This window comes from Equus przewalskii, chromosome 29, assembly GCF_037783145.1.
Source record: "Equus przewalskii isolate Varuska chromosome 29, EquPr2, whole genome shotgun sequence".
Taxonomy (NCBI): Eukaryota; Metazoa; Chordata; class Mammalia; order Perissodactyla; family Equidae; genus Equus; species Equus przewalskii.
In genome coordinates, this window is record NC_091859.1 from 27114424 (window position 1) to 27130531 (window position 16108).

Sequence of the window (16108 nt, forward strand, 5' to 3'; positions counted from 1 at the left end):
GCAAATCCTTTAAGATATAACTATTAAGATATAACTATTTCTAAAATAAAATGTTAAAATGGTGTGAGATTTTCAAAGCACAGCTTTAAAGACATTGTTATTCCCCGCACTGTTTCTCAGATATTCATCTGTTCATGTAAAATGCACAACCAACAAAAGTCAAAGCCTGTTGACTATTCAGACACTACTTAGATTATCATAATGAGCCCCAGCACTGGGTTGGAAATTTAAGACTGGTCACTCTTTTATGTCACAAGATCATCCAGCTAATGTATTTCTAAGGCAACAAGAAGGATATTTCATTCCAAGGAAAATTTGAAACTGCAAAACTTTGTTACCACTAAAGCTTTTTAATACAATTAAAATTCTCACTTTTGTTGAGGATTTGCTATTTAATAATGTATTCCCATGAATATTTACCAGCCACGCCTTTAGTTAACATCTATTGCGTCATAACTGTCTTCAAAATGTCTCCCAAAACAAACTTGATGATTCATCAGAAAATGATACTAGAATTTATGGAGTCAGGTAGGGAGGTGTATCACCTTCCACAACAGCATTTATGATTATAATAAAACATACAGAAATGTTTTGATATTATGCTATCACTTTAATGTTTATAACTATTTTAATGGACTCCTGAATTAAAGGAAACCCATGTAGGCAAAAGAACAATTCAGTAATTAGAATCATAATTCACTGAAACAGAAAATGACCTTTGTAGGTTAAGATTTAAGTCCAAAAACCCAATTCTAATGACAGTCTTGTGTTTTACATTGAGCAATATATCCTCCTTTAGGAATTCTCTATGGCAAATAACAAAAGCCTATATGAAGCTTGAATGAAGCAGGTCACAAATTTTAATTAACTTTGATGAAATGTGACAGATTATTGATTTCAACTCAATTGAGAGTATAGGATTACTATCTCTAAATCAAAGATGACCCCAAAAGATACACCGTTATGCTTTTGGGCATGCATTAATATGCTGTCATTTCAGATTATTTTGATTTTTTTGTTGATTCTCCATGTTGTGCCAAAAAGGATTTAAGGCTATCATATCAAATTAAGATTTTTCAGACTTTTCTAGATGTAATGAAAGAAGTAATTGGATTTCCATCAACAGATTCTCAGTTTTCAGATCAGATTCTGTCCATGGGTTCACTTTATTTTCTGGAGGGCACTGCAAAGGATTCCAACTTCACCTGCAAAGAAAAACAAATGAGCCACTCACATCTTGAACAAACATACTTCAAGTGTCCACAATGTGCAAAGCCCTAGGGGATCATTGGCATCCATGGATAAGCTAGATGCCACCCCAACCCTCAAGGAGTTTACAGCTTAGCTACAATGACAGTATTTGGGCAGTTATGTCATAGGGGCTTACAGATTTCATGTAATTAGCTTCCTCTTTCCTTACACTGTTTCTCAGGGGAGTAAGTAACAGGTTTCTCCCCAGGGAAATCACTAGTTGTTCTGTTTCTTTTTACATGCCCATCGATAGGTTTTTGCAAGGAGCTAAGCCGTTGATCCTAAAAGCGTGGTTCACACAAACCTCCTGTGTCAGAATCACCTGGGAGCTTAGTACAAATACAAACCCCTAAGCCTTACCACAAATTTAGTAAATTTAGTCTGAGCTATGATTCAAGACTATTAATTTTTAACTAGCTCTCCAATTGGTTCTGATACACACTAGGTTTGAGAATGCACAGTCTAAGCAGATAACTCAGACTAGATTGTTAGACCACTAGACTAAGGTACAATGGAGCCACTCCCATTCATGTCATGTTTTCACATGCCAATGGGCCACAGGGACACAGACTCTTCACAGAAGTGGAAGGGGCCTTGGAGATGGACAAGCCTCCCTCCTTCCCAGATCCTGAGGGAACAGAAGAGTAACAAGGTGATGGGGGCTGAAGTAAGGTCATATGGCTCTAAGGATGCTTCAGTTTCTAAATTTGTTTATTCTGTGATTTTAAAAATTCTCTTAAAAACAATAGCCTATGGACTTATTTTTGCCTTTTCAGAGAAAATAGCTAAGGCCTGATCCCTGTCTTATATCGCAGACTCTGGAGCGCTTGGCTGGCCTCTGGTGAACAGATTTCCTCCAGCTGAGTATCCAAGACAGAGTCTATGGGGGTGAATCAGCCTTGGGCTTTTTCAAAATGGGGGACCATTAACGGGGAAAGTGGCCATCATTAATGGGGAAGGATTATAATGGCCAGGGACAGCTCTACATATTGGAAGTGACCTCAGGTGATATCAGAGGGGTATTAGAGGGATACTTTCAAGCCCACTTGCCCTTTTAGTCTCCATTAGCATTACTTAAGGTAGAACGCCCTTCCCCTGACACCTAGAATTTCTCCCTTTGGGCTCATTTCTTTGGTGGTTTTGTCCATTTATTCAATAGTTCTTGAGTACCTAACACAATTTTTAGGAATAAGGCTGGATGCTGGTGATTTGACAGTGAACCTGACATGACCCTCTGTCCAGGTTTTGTTTGGAGAGACAAAGTAAACAATTACAAAACAATATAACGATAAGCATTCTGAGAGAGAGATCCGTGGGAATGCCAAGACATAGGAGGGATACCTACACCAGGCTTCCTAAAGAAGAGATATCCATGAAAGACTTAAAAGATGAACCGGGGTTTGGGACTTCTAAACGGGAATGGGAAGGAGAGTATTTTGAACAAAAAGAACTGCATGAGCGAAGGCCGCAGCCAGGAGAGAGCATGGGAACCAAGAGCTAGTCAGTGTTACTAGAGAGGAGGCTGAAGGTCTAGAGAGAATCAGGTGATGACAAAGGACCCCTGAGATTTTTTTAAGAGCAACTATTATAATATCCTCATTGTCTAGGAAGACTGGAAGGCAAACAGAGGAGCTGAAGTCTGATAAAGTAAACAGAGCCTGTCACCTCGGAGCTGAGATTCCAGGCAAAGCAATATCCGTTAGACACTTAGAGGAAAAAGAGTATAGAGGCAAAGGAGAAAGAGGAACATGGCAGTGACAAGCCAGGTGGAAAGGTGATGTGATATTGTGATTTATAATAAGAAATATATATTTGGTCTTCATCTCTGTTTCTGGCTCAGAGCTCCTAGAACCCTTGGAATTTCCCAAGTGATGAGGGTGATAAAAGTGTCTTTTGCTATGTTAATGAGGCCACGTCTGGAAAGCACAGAAGGATGGGGCTGGTTGCAGTGGAAAGAACCATATGATTAGAGGGTTGGGCTGGAGGTTGAATTAATCACCAATGGCCAAAGATTTAATCAATCATGCCTATGTAACAAAGTCTCCATAAAACCCAGTCCTGGGTCCAGAGAGTTTCTGAGTTGGTGAACACGTGGAGGTGCTGGGAGAGTGGTGCACCTGGGGAGGGCACAGAAGCTCCCATCCTTTCCCTATGCCTTGCCCTACGCATCTCTTCCATCTGGCTGTTCCGATTTATATCTTTTTTATAATAAACCAGTATCTTAGTAAGTAAAATGTTTCTCTGAGTTCTGTGAGCCACTCTAGCAAATGAACTGAATCTGAGGAGGGGCTCATGGAACCTTAATTTACAAGCAGTCAGTCAGAAGTACAGGTAACAACCTGGACTTGCAACTGGAGTTAGAAGTCCAAGGAGGAGGTCCTGGGAACCTCCAATCTACAGCTGGTCAGTCAGAAGCACAGGTAACAACCTGGGCTTGCATCTGGTGTCTGAATTTGAAGGGGGGCTGTCTTGTAGAACTGAACCCTTAACCTGTGGAATCTGATGCCATCTCTGGGTAGATAGTGTCAGAATTGAGTTGAATTGTAGGACACCCAGCTGGTGTCCTGAGAATTGCTTGTTGGTGTGGGGACCCCTCCCCCAATATTGGAGGTGGCATGGTGGTAAGAGGTGGGGTGGAATCTAGGAAGGTCAAAGAAGAAAGGACACTCAAAGGCAATCTGGTCTTTCTGCCAAGGTTCTTTCCCTCAATAAACCAGTGGCTTACTGGAGATGCTTTTCTCCTTAGTTCAATATTTAATAAATTTCTTATTGTCCCTATAGGAAGAAGATGAGAAAACACAATCCTCTATTTCTGGGAAAGAGAGTGGCCTCCTAGGGTATAAGTTACTTACTGTTGATGGAGTCAGCCAAAATCTTAAGTTGCTGGGTATTGTCCAAGACCTCAATCCTTTGAGTGTATGGGTCATAACGAACTGAGAAGGGCCGAGGGATTGTCGCAGCAAAATTCCTGAAACCAAAATCACAGACTTCAGGGAAGGGCATCATTTGGGGAAAGATAATTTTAAAAGACTTCTCTGTGGCATTTCACTTGGCTGTTAGTAGCGGTGAAACCTCACTAGAACAGGGGCTTCAGAAACCAGGCTGGGAAGTGCAGTGGTATTTTAATGAGGTCCTCTTAGGCAGCCTTTCTGTGCTGTGTGTGTGTCTATGCGTATACACAAACACATATATGTGCATATTTATTTAGCCATCTATCTCCAACAAGACAGAGGTAGCCTACAATAGAAGCGTAGAATACAATAAGGCCAAAATTCTTATCATTATATAAAACCAAAAGAGTAAGTAAAATCTATCCAAAGAATGCTATAGAAAAAAATAAGCTCTGAGATGCCTGACAATCAATGCAAAGAAGGAAACACAGCTGTCGAGAGTTGAAGAAAACACTATGTTCTTGGTGAAATTTATCACCGATTGAGTGCCTCCTATGTACCAAGAACTATGTTAAGTTCTAACTGTTGTACAGTCTTTACAACTATCATTCCTAATTTAATCTTCATAAAAACCTTAGGAGGAAGATACTATTACTATCCTCCCTCTACAGATGAGGAAACTGAGGCTTTGGGAGGCTAAATGACTACCAGGACCATGCTGGCAGTAAATTGTGAAGCTGGGAAGGGACCCAGGGAGTCTGATTATGACCTGTGCTCTTCACTTCCCTGCCTTCCTGATGCATGACTCCTGGTCTGGGAGGGATGCACCATGAGAGCCTTTATAAGGGACACCAAACAACATAATTAACAAGATATTTCCAATGGCCTATCAAATGCAAAGACATCACAAATGATAGTACTAAGTTGGCTTCTGGTGGGAGTAGAAGCCACCATACTGAGAATTAAAAGGGAGGCTAGTCGGTTTCTCTCCAAGTTTGGCAAGAGTAGTATAGCACTGTGGCTGGAAACCCATGCTCCAGAGCCAGACTGCCTGGGCTCAAATCCTGCCTCTGCCAGTCACAGCCTTTTGGCCGCTGGCAAGGGCACCTCTACACCACAGTTTCTTATTTTTCTATAAAATAGAACAAGAGCAGGAGTAGCTCAGAGGGTTGTAGCAAGTGCTGCTATAGCATAGTGTAAGTCCTACAAGAGCATGAGCTCTCATCTTTTATTAGTCACTGGGGACTCGGGAAGAATAAGTGGTTAGGTGTATCTCTCCACCTCTTCTTCTCAGCGCAGGTGATGATGTGAAGCATGTAATGCGCATCTGTGATCTGGCCCGCTCTGAACCTCTTCCCTCTCATAGTGCACCTCATCCTTGCTTTGGAAAATCTACCTGTACCCCTACTGGATGTACTGCAGTTGGGCAGTCGGTCTCAGGGCCCAGCCCTTCTCTAGCCAAGGAGTGAACACATGACCAAACTCAGCCTTATTTCTTTCTAGAATTTGAATCTTGAAACTGAAAATAGTTGGCATTGGTTTCTCTTAGCCAGGTGCTCTGAGGGAACCCCAGAGATGCCCAGATCCCTTCCTTTTTGTTAACTTTGTTTTTTAGAATTCTCTTTGACTCTGTGAGTCACTTCTCAGCAGAATGGAGGCTGTGTGGGTGTCGCCTCTGGGCTCTGGGCACTGGCAGAGCAGGTGGGATTTCAAAGGCCTGAGAGGCCCAGGTCATGGCAAGCTCTCCCCTGCTTGTCTGGGACTGATCACTTTTGGGGTTGTGGAGTTGTCTCCAGAAGGAAGCACCCACATGTGATCCCAGTGTGACACGGCGGTTACAAGTACTGGCTCTGAGCCCAACTGCCCGGGTCCAAACCCTGGGCCACCACTTACTATCTGTATGACCCTGGGTGAGTTACTTACCGTCTCTATGATTCTGCACCCCCACCTGCAACTTTGAGTCTTATTTGAAGATTAAATGAAGTAATACACGAAAAGTACTTAGAACAATGTTTCGCACATAATAGGTACTGGGCATCTTACTTGCTATTATTACCCAGTTGCTGTAATGCACTAATCCACATAACCCTAAAGGGGTGCTAGGAGTGGCACAGTGGAGCCTTTAGGGGATAGAGGAGGGCTAGGCTCCCAGTAAGGGGCAGAGGTTTAGGAGAGAACTAGAAGAGAGTGGGGGGAGGGACTTGAAAGCCCTGGAGAGCAGGAGAGAAAGGGAGTCATCTTAGGCCAAAGCAAGTAGACTCGTAGCCAGCATTTTACCTTTCATTATCTAAGCTCAATGCATTGAAAGCTGACATGCCCAGCTTCATGGGATCCCAGAGGCCTATACACCTTATGTCTATCATCCATTACTGCTAAGATATAAAAAAGAAATGGTGATCGATCGGTGAGTATCAGGGTTGCCACGTCCAGGTAGACCCTCTGCCCTGCCCATCTCCTGCTGGGAGGAGAGTTGCTCAAGTAGGTTAATGGCAGGGCCATCAGCTCAGAGGACCGAGAGTATCCGCATCCTGGTACCTCTTCGTCAGCCTCTTGCTGACCTGCTCCTGAATTTGGTGCATTCACCAATTACTTATTAAGTGCTCGTTATGTGTCAAGTGCTGTTCTAGGGCCTGGGGAAGAGCAAGAAACAGAAATGACAAAAATCCCTACCCTCGTGGAGCTTAAATCATATAATATATCAGACATTAGTAAGTTCTAAGGAGAAAGATAAATCACAGACGGCGGTAAGGAGTGCTGGGAGTGGGACTGGGTAGCAATTTTAAAGAAGTTGGTTTGAGAAAGACACACAGAGAAGGTTAAATGTGGGTGCAGATTTGAAGGAGGTGAGGGAGCGAGTTATGCAGATGTCTGGAAGAATAAAGTGAACAAGGGACTGCACCAGGTTAGAAGACTCCTAAGACTGATTTGGTGGAGGGACTTCTGTGGCCATTCTGTACATCAGAGAGTTCAGGGCCTGGACTTGGTGGCTGCAATAAACAAGGATCAGGTGGCAGAGTTGTCTGCAGGGGTCAGTATGTCCAGACAATCAGCCGTGAAATGAAGTCCTGCTGGGGAACATCTCCCAACAAAGAGTGGAAAGGGATGAGACTGAGGAGGCTGGGGAGATAACCGTCTGCTGCCCACTGTTGCTGTAGGCATTGGAGTCCACTCTTCTGGCCAACCACCCACAGATCAGTGGCACCAGACCAAGACAAGAGGTCCCAAGAGCTGCTGGCCCACCTTGGTCGCCATCTCACCTCACTTTCTCCTTGGCATCATTAAAACTCTCAGCCACGTAATACAGGGGCTGGAACTCTGTGATGGTGTACTCCTGGACAGCTGTCTTCTCCAGATCCAGCGGGAGGAGCTTTGGTTTGTCAGACAAGCAGTACTGCAGGCCCCAAGTGGAAAGTTTTCATAGTTAAATCAGGGTCAGTGGTCCCTGCTGCACCTTCTCCCATCTCACCTTGATTCCCTCCACACCAAATTCAGTAAACTAAATTATTGTGCATGTACTAGATCCTACCCTTCATAGCCTATCTAAAACCCACAGTCAAGACATAAAGGAGTAATTCACTGCAACCATTTTCAAGTAATGTGATCAACAGATGATGTTGGAGCCAGTCACGTTTTTTGGCATGTGTTTGCATACATCCTTATGCACGTTCAGCCTTGGGATCAGGAGATCCTTCTGCCCTGGTGACCTGTATACTTGCAGTTCAATTTCTACCTCTAATACCCAGTCGTGACCAAATCATAGCTGCTAAGGTACCAATTACTTGAGGATGAGCCCTCAGGTTGCATTTCAGAATGGATGTAAATGAGGTGTAAAAAGCACTAAGAGAAGAAAAAATGGTCTCCTATACCAATCACTTTCAAATCCATCCTTGGTTCCTGTTAGGGTCCTACCTGTAATTCACCAAAGGATGATAGGAGCCCAGCACCATATGCCTTTATGGAGTCTCCTTGTTTGCAGAGCCCGAACTCGACAGTAAACCAGTAAATCTGGAATGGAAAGTCAAGTTGAGAGCACACCTCAAGGAAGGGGAAGCAGATCCCCCAGGGCCAAAGAAAGGATTGCCCAGGTGGGTGTTTATGAAGGTTTGTTCTCTGAATCAGCATGACCTGGGGTTACCTCTCTGTGTCCTGTCCGAGGTCTTACCTTATCCAGTCACCTGTTGAATCAAGAGTTGGCTGAATGCAAGATGTGAAGGGAAGCAGTGGAGGGGGATTATTGAGGAAGTCCCAAAAGGATACCCCCAACAGGTTCCTCTCTCCATGACAGGAACTCTTATGCCACTTTTCCCTTCCTCTCTGTGGCATCCACTAGAGTGAGATGTCCTAAGTTGGTTGGACTTACCAGGCAATCCCATCAGGCTTAGCAGTGGGAAGTAGGGGACTGGGTAGTGAAAGAATCAATAACAGGGCATCCTGTCATCCATGTTAAAACTCGAGGTGTTTCTAAATTACCCCTGTCAACCTCCGCACTTATCCTCCCCAAATATTCAACAGCTCCCAGTCCTAGATGCCTGGCCTGGAGAAGACTGTCCTGGAACTCTGTCATAACCCTACTGACTAGGGCACAAGAACCCCAGGACTGTTCTCAGCCCAGTATATCAACAATAAGATTTTTTTGAGAAGTTAGGTTGGCAATGGGTACTTTTATCATTCTTACTGTAGGTAACATGATGCTCTGAGTTCCAAGCTTATTATCTTCTTACAAGTGAGACATTCTATCAAGCTCTGCAGCTTCTTTAAGTCTGCTTCTTGCATCTCTATAGCATCTGGCATTTAAAAAAACCCATGTTCACACAAAGTTAGCTCTTTAGACTCTTATGATACTTTCGAGATGGGTAGAATACAAACTATTGTATCCATTTTTGGAAATGGGGAAGCAAAAGCCACCGTTCCGGGTCTCAGAGCAGCTGGTCAGGGAGATAGAACCTTCTGGGAATTTTTGGCCTTATGATAAATTGAACTCATAAATTTCCAGACTGATATATCCTAACGATAGATTTGTATTCCTTTGTGGTCCCTAATTCCATTATAAAGTTTTATTTTTCATCTTCCAGGCTGAGCACATTACAAAAATGTGGCTTAGAGGCTGGTGGGGGATGCGGCACTCAACTTGGAAAGGAGTCTATAGGAAAGATAAGCCCCTGGCGTGCAGAGTTGCTGCTTCCATCTTTCAATGGACGAGTGCCATCACATTCTCTGGGGAGGAGGAAGAGTTTAGTAAGAAGAGGAAAGCCCACTCCTATTTCTACCTTGGTTCTGAGAAAAGACAGATCCTAATTCTGGCTCCAAGTACAAAGGGAGAGAGTAAATATTCCCTCTTCAAGGCAGTGAATCCAGACTACTTCTCACATACATTTTATGCCTAAGGGTTCTCAATGGCTATCATTACAGCCTATTGGTGTTTTCAAGACACTCTGCTTAAAGTCACATGTAAACATCTGCATGCAGCTGATTGCAAAATCAAACTGTTAAGGAGAAGTCAAAATGTGAAATTTCACTTGTGCCAGTGTAACCCAGTGCATCCTGATTTTTGTTTCCCAAATGACCTGGTTTTCAGGAGAGGAGCAAAGTTTCAAAGACCTGAGGCACTCCCACCATCCACCAGGGAGAGAGGGGACTTACCGTGGCGAGTTTCTCAATGTACTCGTCAGGGGCCCCCAGAGAGGCAAGGCCAATTTCCTGTAATTGTGGGGAAACAAAGTCACTGGTATGGCTGGGGTCTGCCCTTCAACCTATATCCTCAGTCCCAGCCTGGTACTTGACCACAGGAAAGTGATGGGTGACCAGATGCCTTCAGAAGGGCCCAGAAAGACCCTGATTGTTCTGTCAAGTCTTACCTGACCACATATCATAGAATTACAGACATATAGATCAGGAGAAACCTTTTCTCAACACTTGGTTCTTTGTATTTATTTTACAAATGAGGAAACTGAGGCACAGAGAAGGGAGATGACCTGCTCAAGGTCACATAATAAGTCGTGTCTAAAAGCTTCATCTCTTGACTCCAGCTCAGTGATTATTCTTCCACAGCTCAAGTGGAACATTCCTGGAGCACTATATGAGTCTTAATCATGTACCCCGAAGACACCACAGGAGAAATGCAGAGAAGTACTTGACATCAGCACAGGTATATAGATACTTGGAGAGTCTGAAATGTCACAGACCACTTATCATCACAGCTGCAACTGCAGAAGTCCTCTAGGGGTCTCCTTGCCTCTGTTAGACCATTTGCTTCAGCCTGGCATGAATCAGACAGAGTATGAGTGTGTGTGTGTGTGTGCACGTGTGTGTATATGTATGTATTTGTCTTCCCTACTATATGCATTCATTTATTGCAAAAATATTTATTTATTTATTGAGTGCCTTTTATGTGGTTGGCAGTGTACACAGTCAATAAATATCCTTGATCTCATGGTGTTTACATTTAAGTGGGTGGAGACAGACAATACATAATAAGTATACATATGTAGGTATGTTAGAAGGTGATAGGTTCTTTAGAAAGAAGAAACAAAAGGAGAATGGGACAAGGGGGATTGAGAATGTCAGGAGAGCAGAGGGAGGCTGCAATTTTAAATAGGGTTCCAGGGTAAGCATCATTGGGAAGGTGATATCTGAGCAAAGACTTGACACAAGTGAGGTTGTTGGCTCTGTTGACATCTTGGTGAAGAGCAGTGTACAGGCCAAGTGGACAGCCAGTGGAAAGCTCTCTAAGGAGGGGAAATGTTGGTTCAAGGAACAGAGAGGGATCAGTGTGGTTACGGCAGAGTAAGAGCGGGGGCAGGTGATATCAAAGAGGGATCTAGAGCCCGATCATGGAGGACCTTTTTGGCTATTTTAAGGCTTCGGATTTTCCTTTCAGTGAAATGGGGAGCCATTGCAGGTTTTAAGCAGAGACGTGGCAAGATCTGGTTTATATCATCAAAGATTTTACTCTGGCTGCTGAGTGAGAACAGATCATGGGCGTCGAGGGTAGAGGCAGGGAGGCCAGTTAGTAGGCCACTGCAGTCACCGGGCTGAGAAACGATAGTGACTGAGGCCAGGTTGGTTGCCGTGGACATGATGGGCAATGGGCAGATTCTACATAAATTTTGAAGGTAAAATACATGGAATTTTCTTAAAGATTGGTTGTCCTCATGTGATAGGGAAAGAAGTCAACGTCCAGACATGCCATAGTCTAACAGAAGCCATTCATAAATCTATAATTGAAATGATGCTCTGATCTCATAGACACCAAGCCATCATAGTCATGTAGGCAGAGCTTGCCTAAAACAAGAGGTCTCAAGATTTCCCTGTGCTTCATCCCCATCCCATCTTGCACTCTAGTGGAAAGTTCCCCTGTGTTCAGGGAACTTTCAAAATGATGCCCTGCCTTGGCACTGCCCAGGTCAAAGTTGGACTCATGTGACACTGATGGCCCAGTAGCTTCTGTCTGTTGACTCAGGTAATGTCCACTCCTCTGTGGGGCTCCCCAAGATGGAAATAGCTTAAAGAGGATTGCCACTTAGCCTCTGACTGGGCAGAATAGCTTCTGGTGGCGAGAACAAAAACCTTTTATTCTCCAAGGAAAAAACTGATTTTTCTTTGGCCATAGTACATATCCCAGTTTTAAAGCTTTCCCAAGCAATCAACAACACTTTGGCAGCAGGAACCATGCTTATGAAAGTCACCTGGTCACCAATAGCCTCAGTCCAGTGGTGACGCTTTCACAGTTAAAGTTCAACTAATCCTTGAACACGCCCACTTCTAAAAGTCCAACAATCTCTGGACATCACAGTCCCCAAAACCCCACATAAAAGCACACGTTTTCTTTATTTGGAAAGGCTGTATCTTACAAGTACTGTTCTCCCTTATATAGGAAGCAATTCATCCAGCTTTTTCTTCGTTTGTTTCAGATATTAAGCAGTAGCCTCTTCAACCAACAGAGGCAATATTTATTTCTTCCAGTTGAGGGAAAATGCTTGTAAAATTCACACACAATCCCATTACTCTGAAATTCATACTTGGTCCAGTATTTGCTCATGGATCATTCTATTTGATTGCCATTTTTCCTTGTGAGGAAGAGGAAAGGCAGGGAGGACTTTGTACTGATTCACATCTGTGCATCAGATGGGTGGTCCCGCAACCTACCCCAAGCCACACAGCTGGTTGATGGCAGGGTGGGGCTTATGGGTGCATCATTCAACTCTCTGATGTTGCCAGCTACCCAACCAGGGTTGTAGGCTGCCTCTCAGTGCTCAAGAGAATTAGTAGGATTCTTTCACTCATCCAAAAAGCATTTTTTGAGTCTCCTCATTGTTATGATAGATGAATCAAGGTCTAGCTTACTGCTTTGATCTTGGTGACAAGACACCTGGCTCATTATTTTTTGCCAACTATGAGTCAAGCTATTGGCATTGGATATTTGGCAAATATGGTATTACTTAATTAAAGCATATACAAAAGTGACTGCCTGACAAGGTAGGAAGTGGCAAGGCCCTAAAGAGGATGGAAAATGTGCTAGGAGAACTTGGGAGAAGGCAAGGTTACTTCTGCACGGGGATCAGGGAGGTTTCCACAGATGAAAAGCTCTTAAACTACACCTGGAAGGGCAAGTGAAATTAGTGAATCTAACAGTATAATTCAGAGGATGAGTAATTCACCAATCCCATGCTGTGGTCCCTGGAATGGGTATTTAGTCATCTCCAGGGGACCAAACCACCCATCTCAGGTGGGATCATAGAACTGAATCTTGCAGAGAACATGAGGGCCCCTCAATGGGTTCAATTCATTTGAGCAATCCAGGTCTCAACTCTGTAACTAGGAGGCTGAAGAGATCTGTTTCTCACCTGGGAAAACTGGGCAAAGCTGCGATCTGAAAACAAGGGCACGTGTCCCAACAGCTCATGGCAGATGTCACTGAAAGACAGAACGTATAGACATTGGAGGGGAGGAGGGTCATAAACCAAGCCAGACTTGGTCTTTCTATAGGAGGAATGGGCAAAAAGAAAGGAAGTAACTCATTCAGTCTTATGACCTCACTCTCAAGCATAAGTGGTGTGCAAAGCTTGGGGTCAGATGAGGTAAGGTACAAGAGACCAAAGAGAAGCGGAAAGAAGAGTAAGGAGTAGGGCATGGAACAGCAGCCAGGGAGTCTGAGGTGTATGCCCATGGGGCACAGAACAGAAGAGCCAATACTCCTATGGGCTCCTCCCATACACCTGAATGAGCTGTGTGTCACGAACAATTCCCATCCCAAATCTTCACCGTGGTATTGACGTCCTGGGTAGGTACAATGTGCTCAGTTACTCCCCATGGGAAATAAAACTAAAATTTAAAAAATAGTGCCACTCCTCTCTTATTCTGGAGGGGGACAGCAGTCAGCCAGAGAACAAAATTTACATTTATTTAACACTTTTTGTGCCAGGTCTATTACGAACAGTCTTTGCAGATTTGTAGTAATGAACTTTGTGAACAGGGAAAAATCATTTTGGATCTCCTACTGACTTTTTTGTATAAATTTCATAAGTTCTATTTGACTAAGAAGATGGCTAAATGCAAAAGAAGAAGTATAGTGGCCAGTCATTCTCTACCTCCAGCCAAGACATGATCTAGGCATAGAAAGATGAGAATCATCTAGATACATATTCAGGAGGTGTTGAGATAGCTTGCTGCCACTTGTTCCTGTTTCCATTTGGAACTTCATAGCTCTGACTCCTACAGTTCTTTTAGAACTTGAATGTGACCTCTTATTTCCACCATCAAGAGAGATCTGAATCCCCCCCCCTTTTTTTTTTTTTGGTGAAGAAAATTGGCCCTGCGCTAACATCTGTTGCCAATCTTCCTCTTTTTGCTTGATTGTCACTGAGCTAACATCTGTGCCAATCGTCCTCTATTTTGTATGTGGGAAGCCTCTACAGCATGGCTTGATGAGTGGTCTGTAGGTCCACACACAGGATCCAAACCTGCGAACCCTGGGCTGCCAAAGCAGAGCAAGTAAACTTAACCACTATGCCACCAGGCCAGCCCAGAGATCTGAATCTTTGATTCACAAGATTCCCAAATTTCCAATCAGTGTGATCTATTTGGACAGAGAAAATCCTTTGTCTTGGGGATAGGCCACAGTGAACCCAAACCTTGTTCCTGGAGCAGGGAGAGATGACACTCACTGTGGCTGACAACTGGCAGCAGGAGGACAATACTCACGGTTCAGGTGTATACATGGGCTTGGACCCATGTCTGATGTACTGGGTGCAGTGGAAGACTCGGAAGGCTAGGCCACCCAAGAAATCCCGAGAGGAAAGCAGGCCAGCCACAGGTCGGAGGCGGAAACCAGTGCAAGCTGAGAAGCAAACGAGAAAGAAAACTCAAAGCCCATCATAGCAGAGCCAGAGGGGTCTGAAGACCTTTGGGCAGGGAAGCAGTATCCTCAACCGTCCAGGAGCACAGATGTTGATGCCAAGTAGACTTGGCTTCAAATCTCTGCCTCAATACTGTCTAGCTGGGTGATTTGAACCAAGTAACTTCACTTCTCTGAGCCTCAGTTTCCTCATCTGCAAATTGTGGATAGATTCTGCTTAGGGCTATTCTGAGAATCAAAAGAGCTAGTAAATAAAAAGTACTTAGCGCAGAGCCTGGCACATTGGAAACACCCAATTAATTTAGCTTTCATTATTGCTTGTTAAGTGGAACACATATTCTCTGCTTCTCTTGTGTCCAGAGTGCAGCGAGAATTTTCACTCCACTTTCCAGAAAGGAAACATATAGAAGGAACACGTCTAGCTTCTATGCTGCACCTCACACAGTCCACCCCATGAGGAGCAGTGACTTCCCTGATTGGAGCCTTTGGGAAAACAAATGAATATTCTCAATGTGATTCTTTCTGTCCTTTCTCTCTTGACTGTCTGTTGACAGAGGAGTACATTCTGGTCTGCTCTTCGCCATGCAGTAGACTATACGTGGTGCCAATGAATAGGCAAGTAAGTTTACCTAATCCAGGGGTGAAATAATAGGAAGTCCATTGTGACTGCACGTCTGTGCCACATTCTCTAAATTGCTTTTATCAATAATAAATCTGACATTTTGTTCACTATCTCTCTGGTTTCTATACCTGTATCAGACGGATGCATAGACTTAGAGCCCAGGGTTCTTGGCTCTGCCCCACAATTGGCACACTTCTTACACAAACCCACAGTGTAGCCATCTCATAACAGAGCAGGAGCTGCAAGGAGAACCCTATCTGGGAACCTGGGACTTTAAGTAGTATGAAAAAAATACTTTTCAGGGACATGGATATGGCAAAACCCACGCCTGATGTCTTTCCTTGGATGAGAGTGGCTTAAAGGCGGAGGCTCGAGAGAAGGCAGAACACAGCAGTGAAATTCCCCTTTTCCTGGGAGAGTCAACCTACGAGCATTACCACAAACACACTCATGCTGGCCTCGGTTTATTTTTCTTCCCCTTCCCATTCCCCCAGCCCCCTGGCCTTTGACCCTGATGTGGACTTACTCTGCAGAAATTGAGAAACCTCTTCCAGCTGGGGAATGTTATCCTCGCGGAAGCCACAGTACTTTTCCAGAAGTGGGAAAATGTGATTGTGCTCGTAGCAAGCGTGGGTTTTGTACAGGGACTTCAGGGTCCTGAACACCGTCCCCCAAGTTTTCTTTTCTTCCTCTGTGTATTCCACTCGAGGGATGGGCTGCCCACTAGAACACAGGCACAAAATATTTCTCTCCAGCACGGCAGGGACAGAGTAGAGGACGAAGGAACGTGAGCAGAGGGAGACGGGTCCAGAGTCTGTGAGCTGCCACCACCCAGACACAGTGGATTGCATAAGTCATTTGAAGGAGGATATAGAAAACATTTGTCTGATTTGGTTAAGCAACAGCACAAGCTCTCACCTCACCAACCGCACTGAGGATTTGCTGTTACTTTGGGAAATCACTTGGCTTTTCTGCTGTCCTTCTTCTCCA

The 16108-nt window shown here is 44.1% G+C and overlaps 2 protein-coding genes across 2 annotated transcripts in view; one reads left to right on the plus strand and one right to left on the minus strand.

Moving 5' to 3' along the window:
• Nucleotides 1–16108, plus strand: part of ASCL1 (achaete-scute family bHLH transcription factor 1) — a 158142-nt gene that overhangs the window by 53737 nt on the left and 88297 nt on the right. The gene's annotated exons all lie outside the window — the stretch shown is intronic.
• Nucleotides 590–16108, minus strand: part of PAH (phenylalanine hydroxylase) — a 69996-nt gene continuing 54477 nt past the window's right edge. Inside the window, exons 6-13 of the mRNA XM_008517654.2 lie at nt 15645–15841; nt 14343–14478; nt 12986–13055; nt 9783–9839; nt 8052–8147; nt 7400–7533; nt 4104–4219; nt 590–1205 (exon numbers count right to left, since the gene is read on the minus strand). Of these exons, the coding sequence (XP_008515876.1) occupies nt 1162–1205; nt 4104–4219; nt 7400–7533; nt 8052–8147; nt 9783–9839; nt 12986–13055; nt 14343–14478; nt 15645–15841 (850 nt within the window). The 3' untranslated portion in view covers nt 590–1161. The remainder of the gene's footprint in view (nt 1206–4103; nt 4220–7399; nt 7534–8051; nt 8148–9782; nt 9840–12985; nt 13056–14342; nt 14479–15644; nt 15842–16108) is intronic.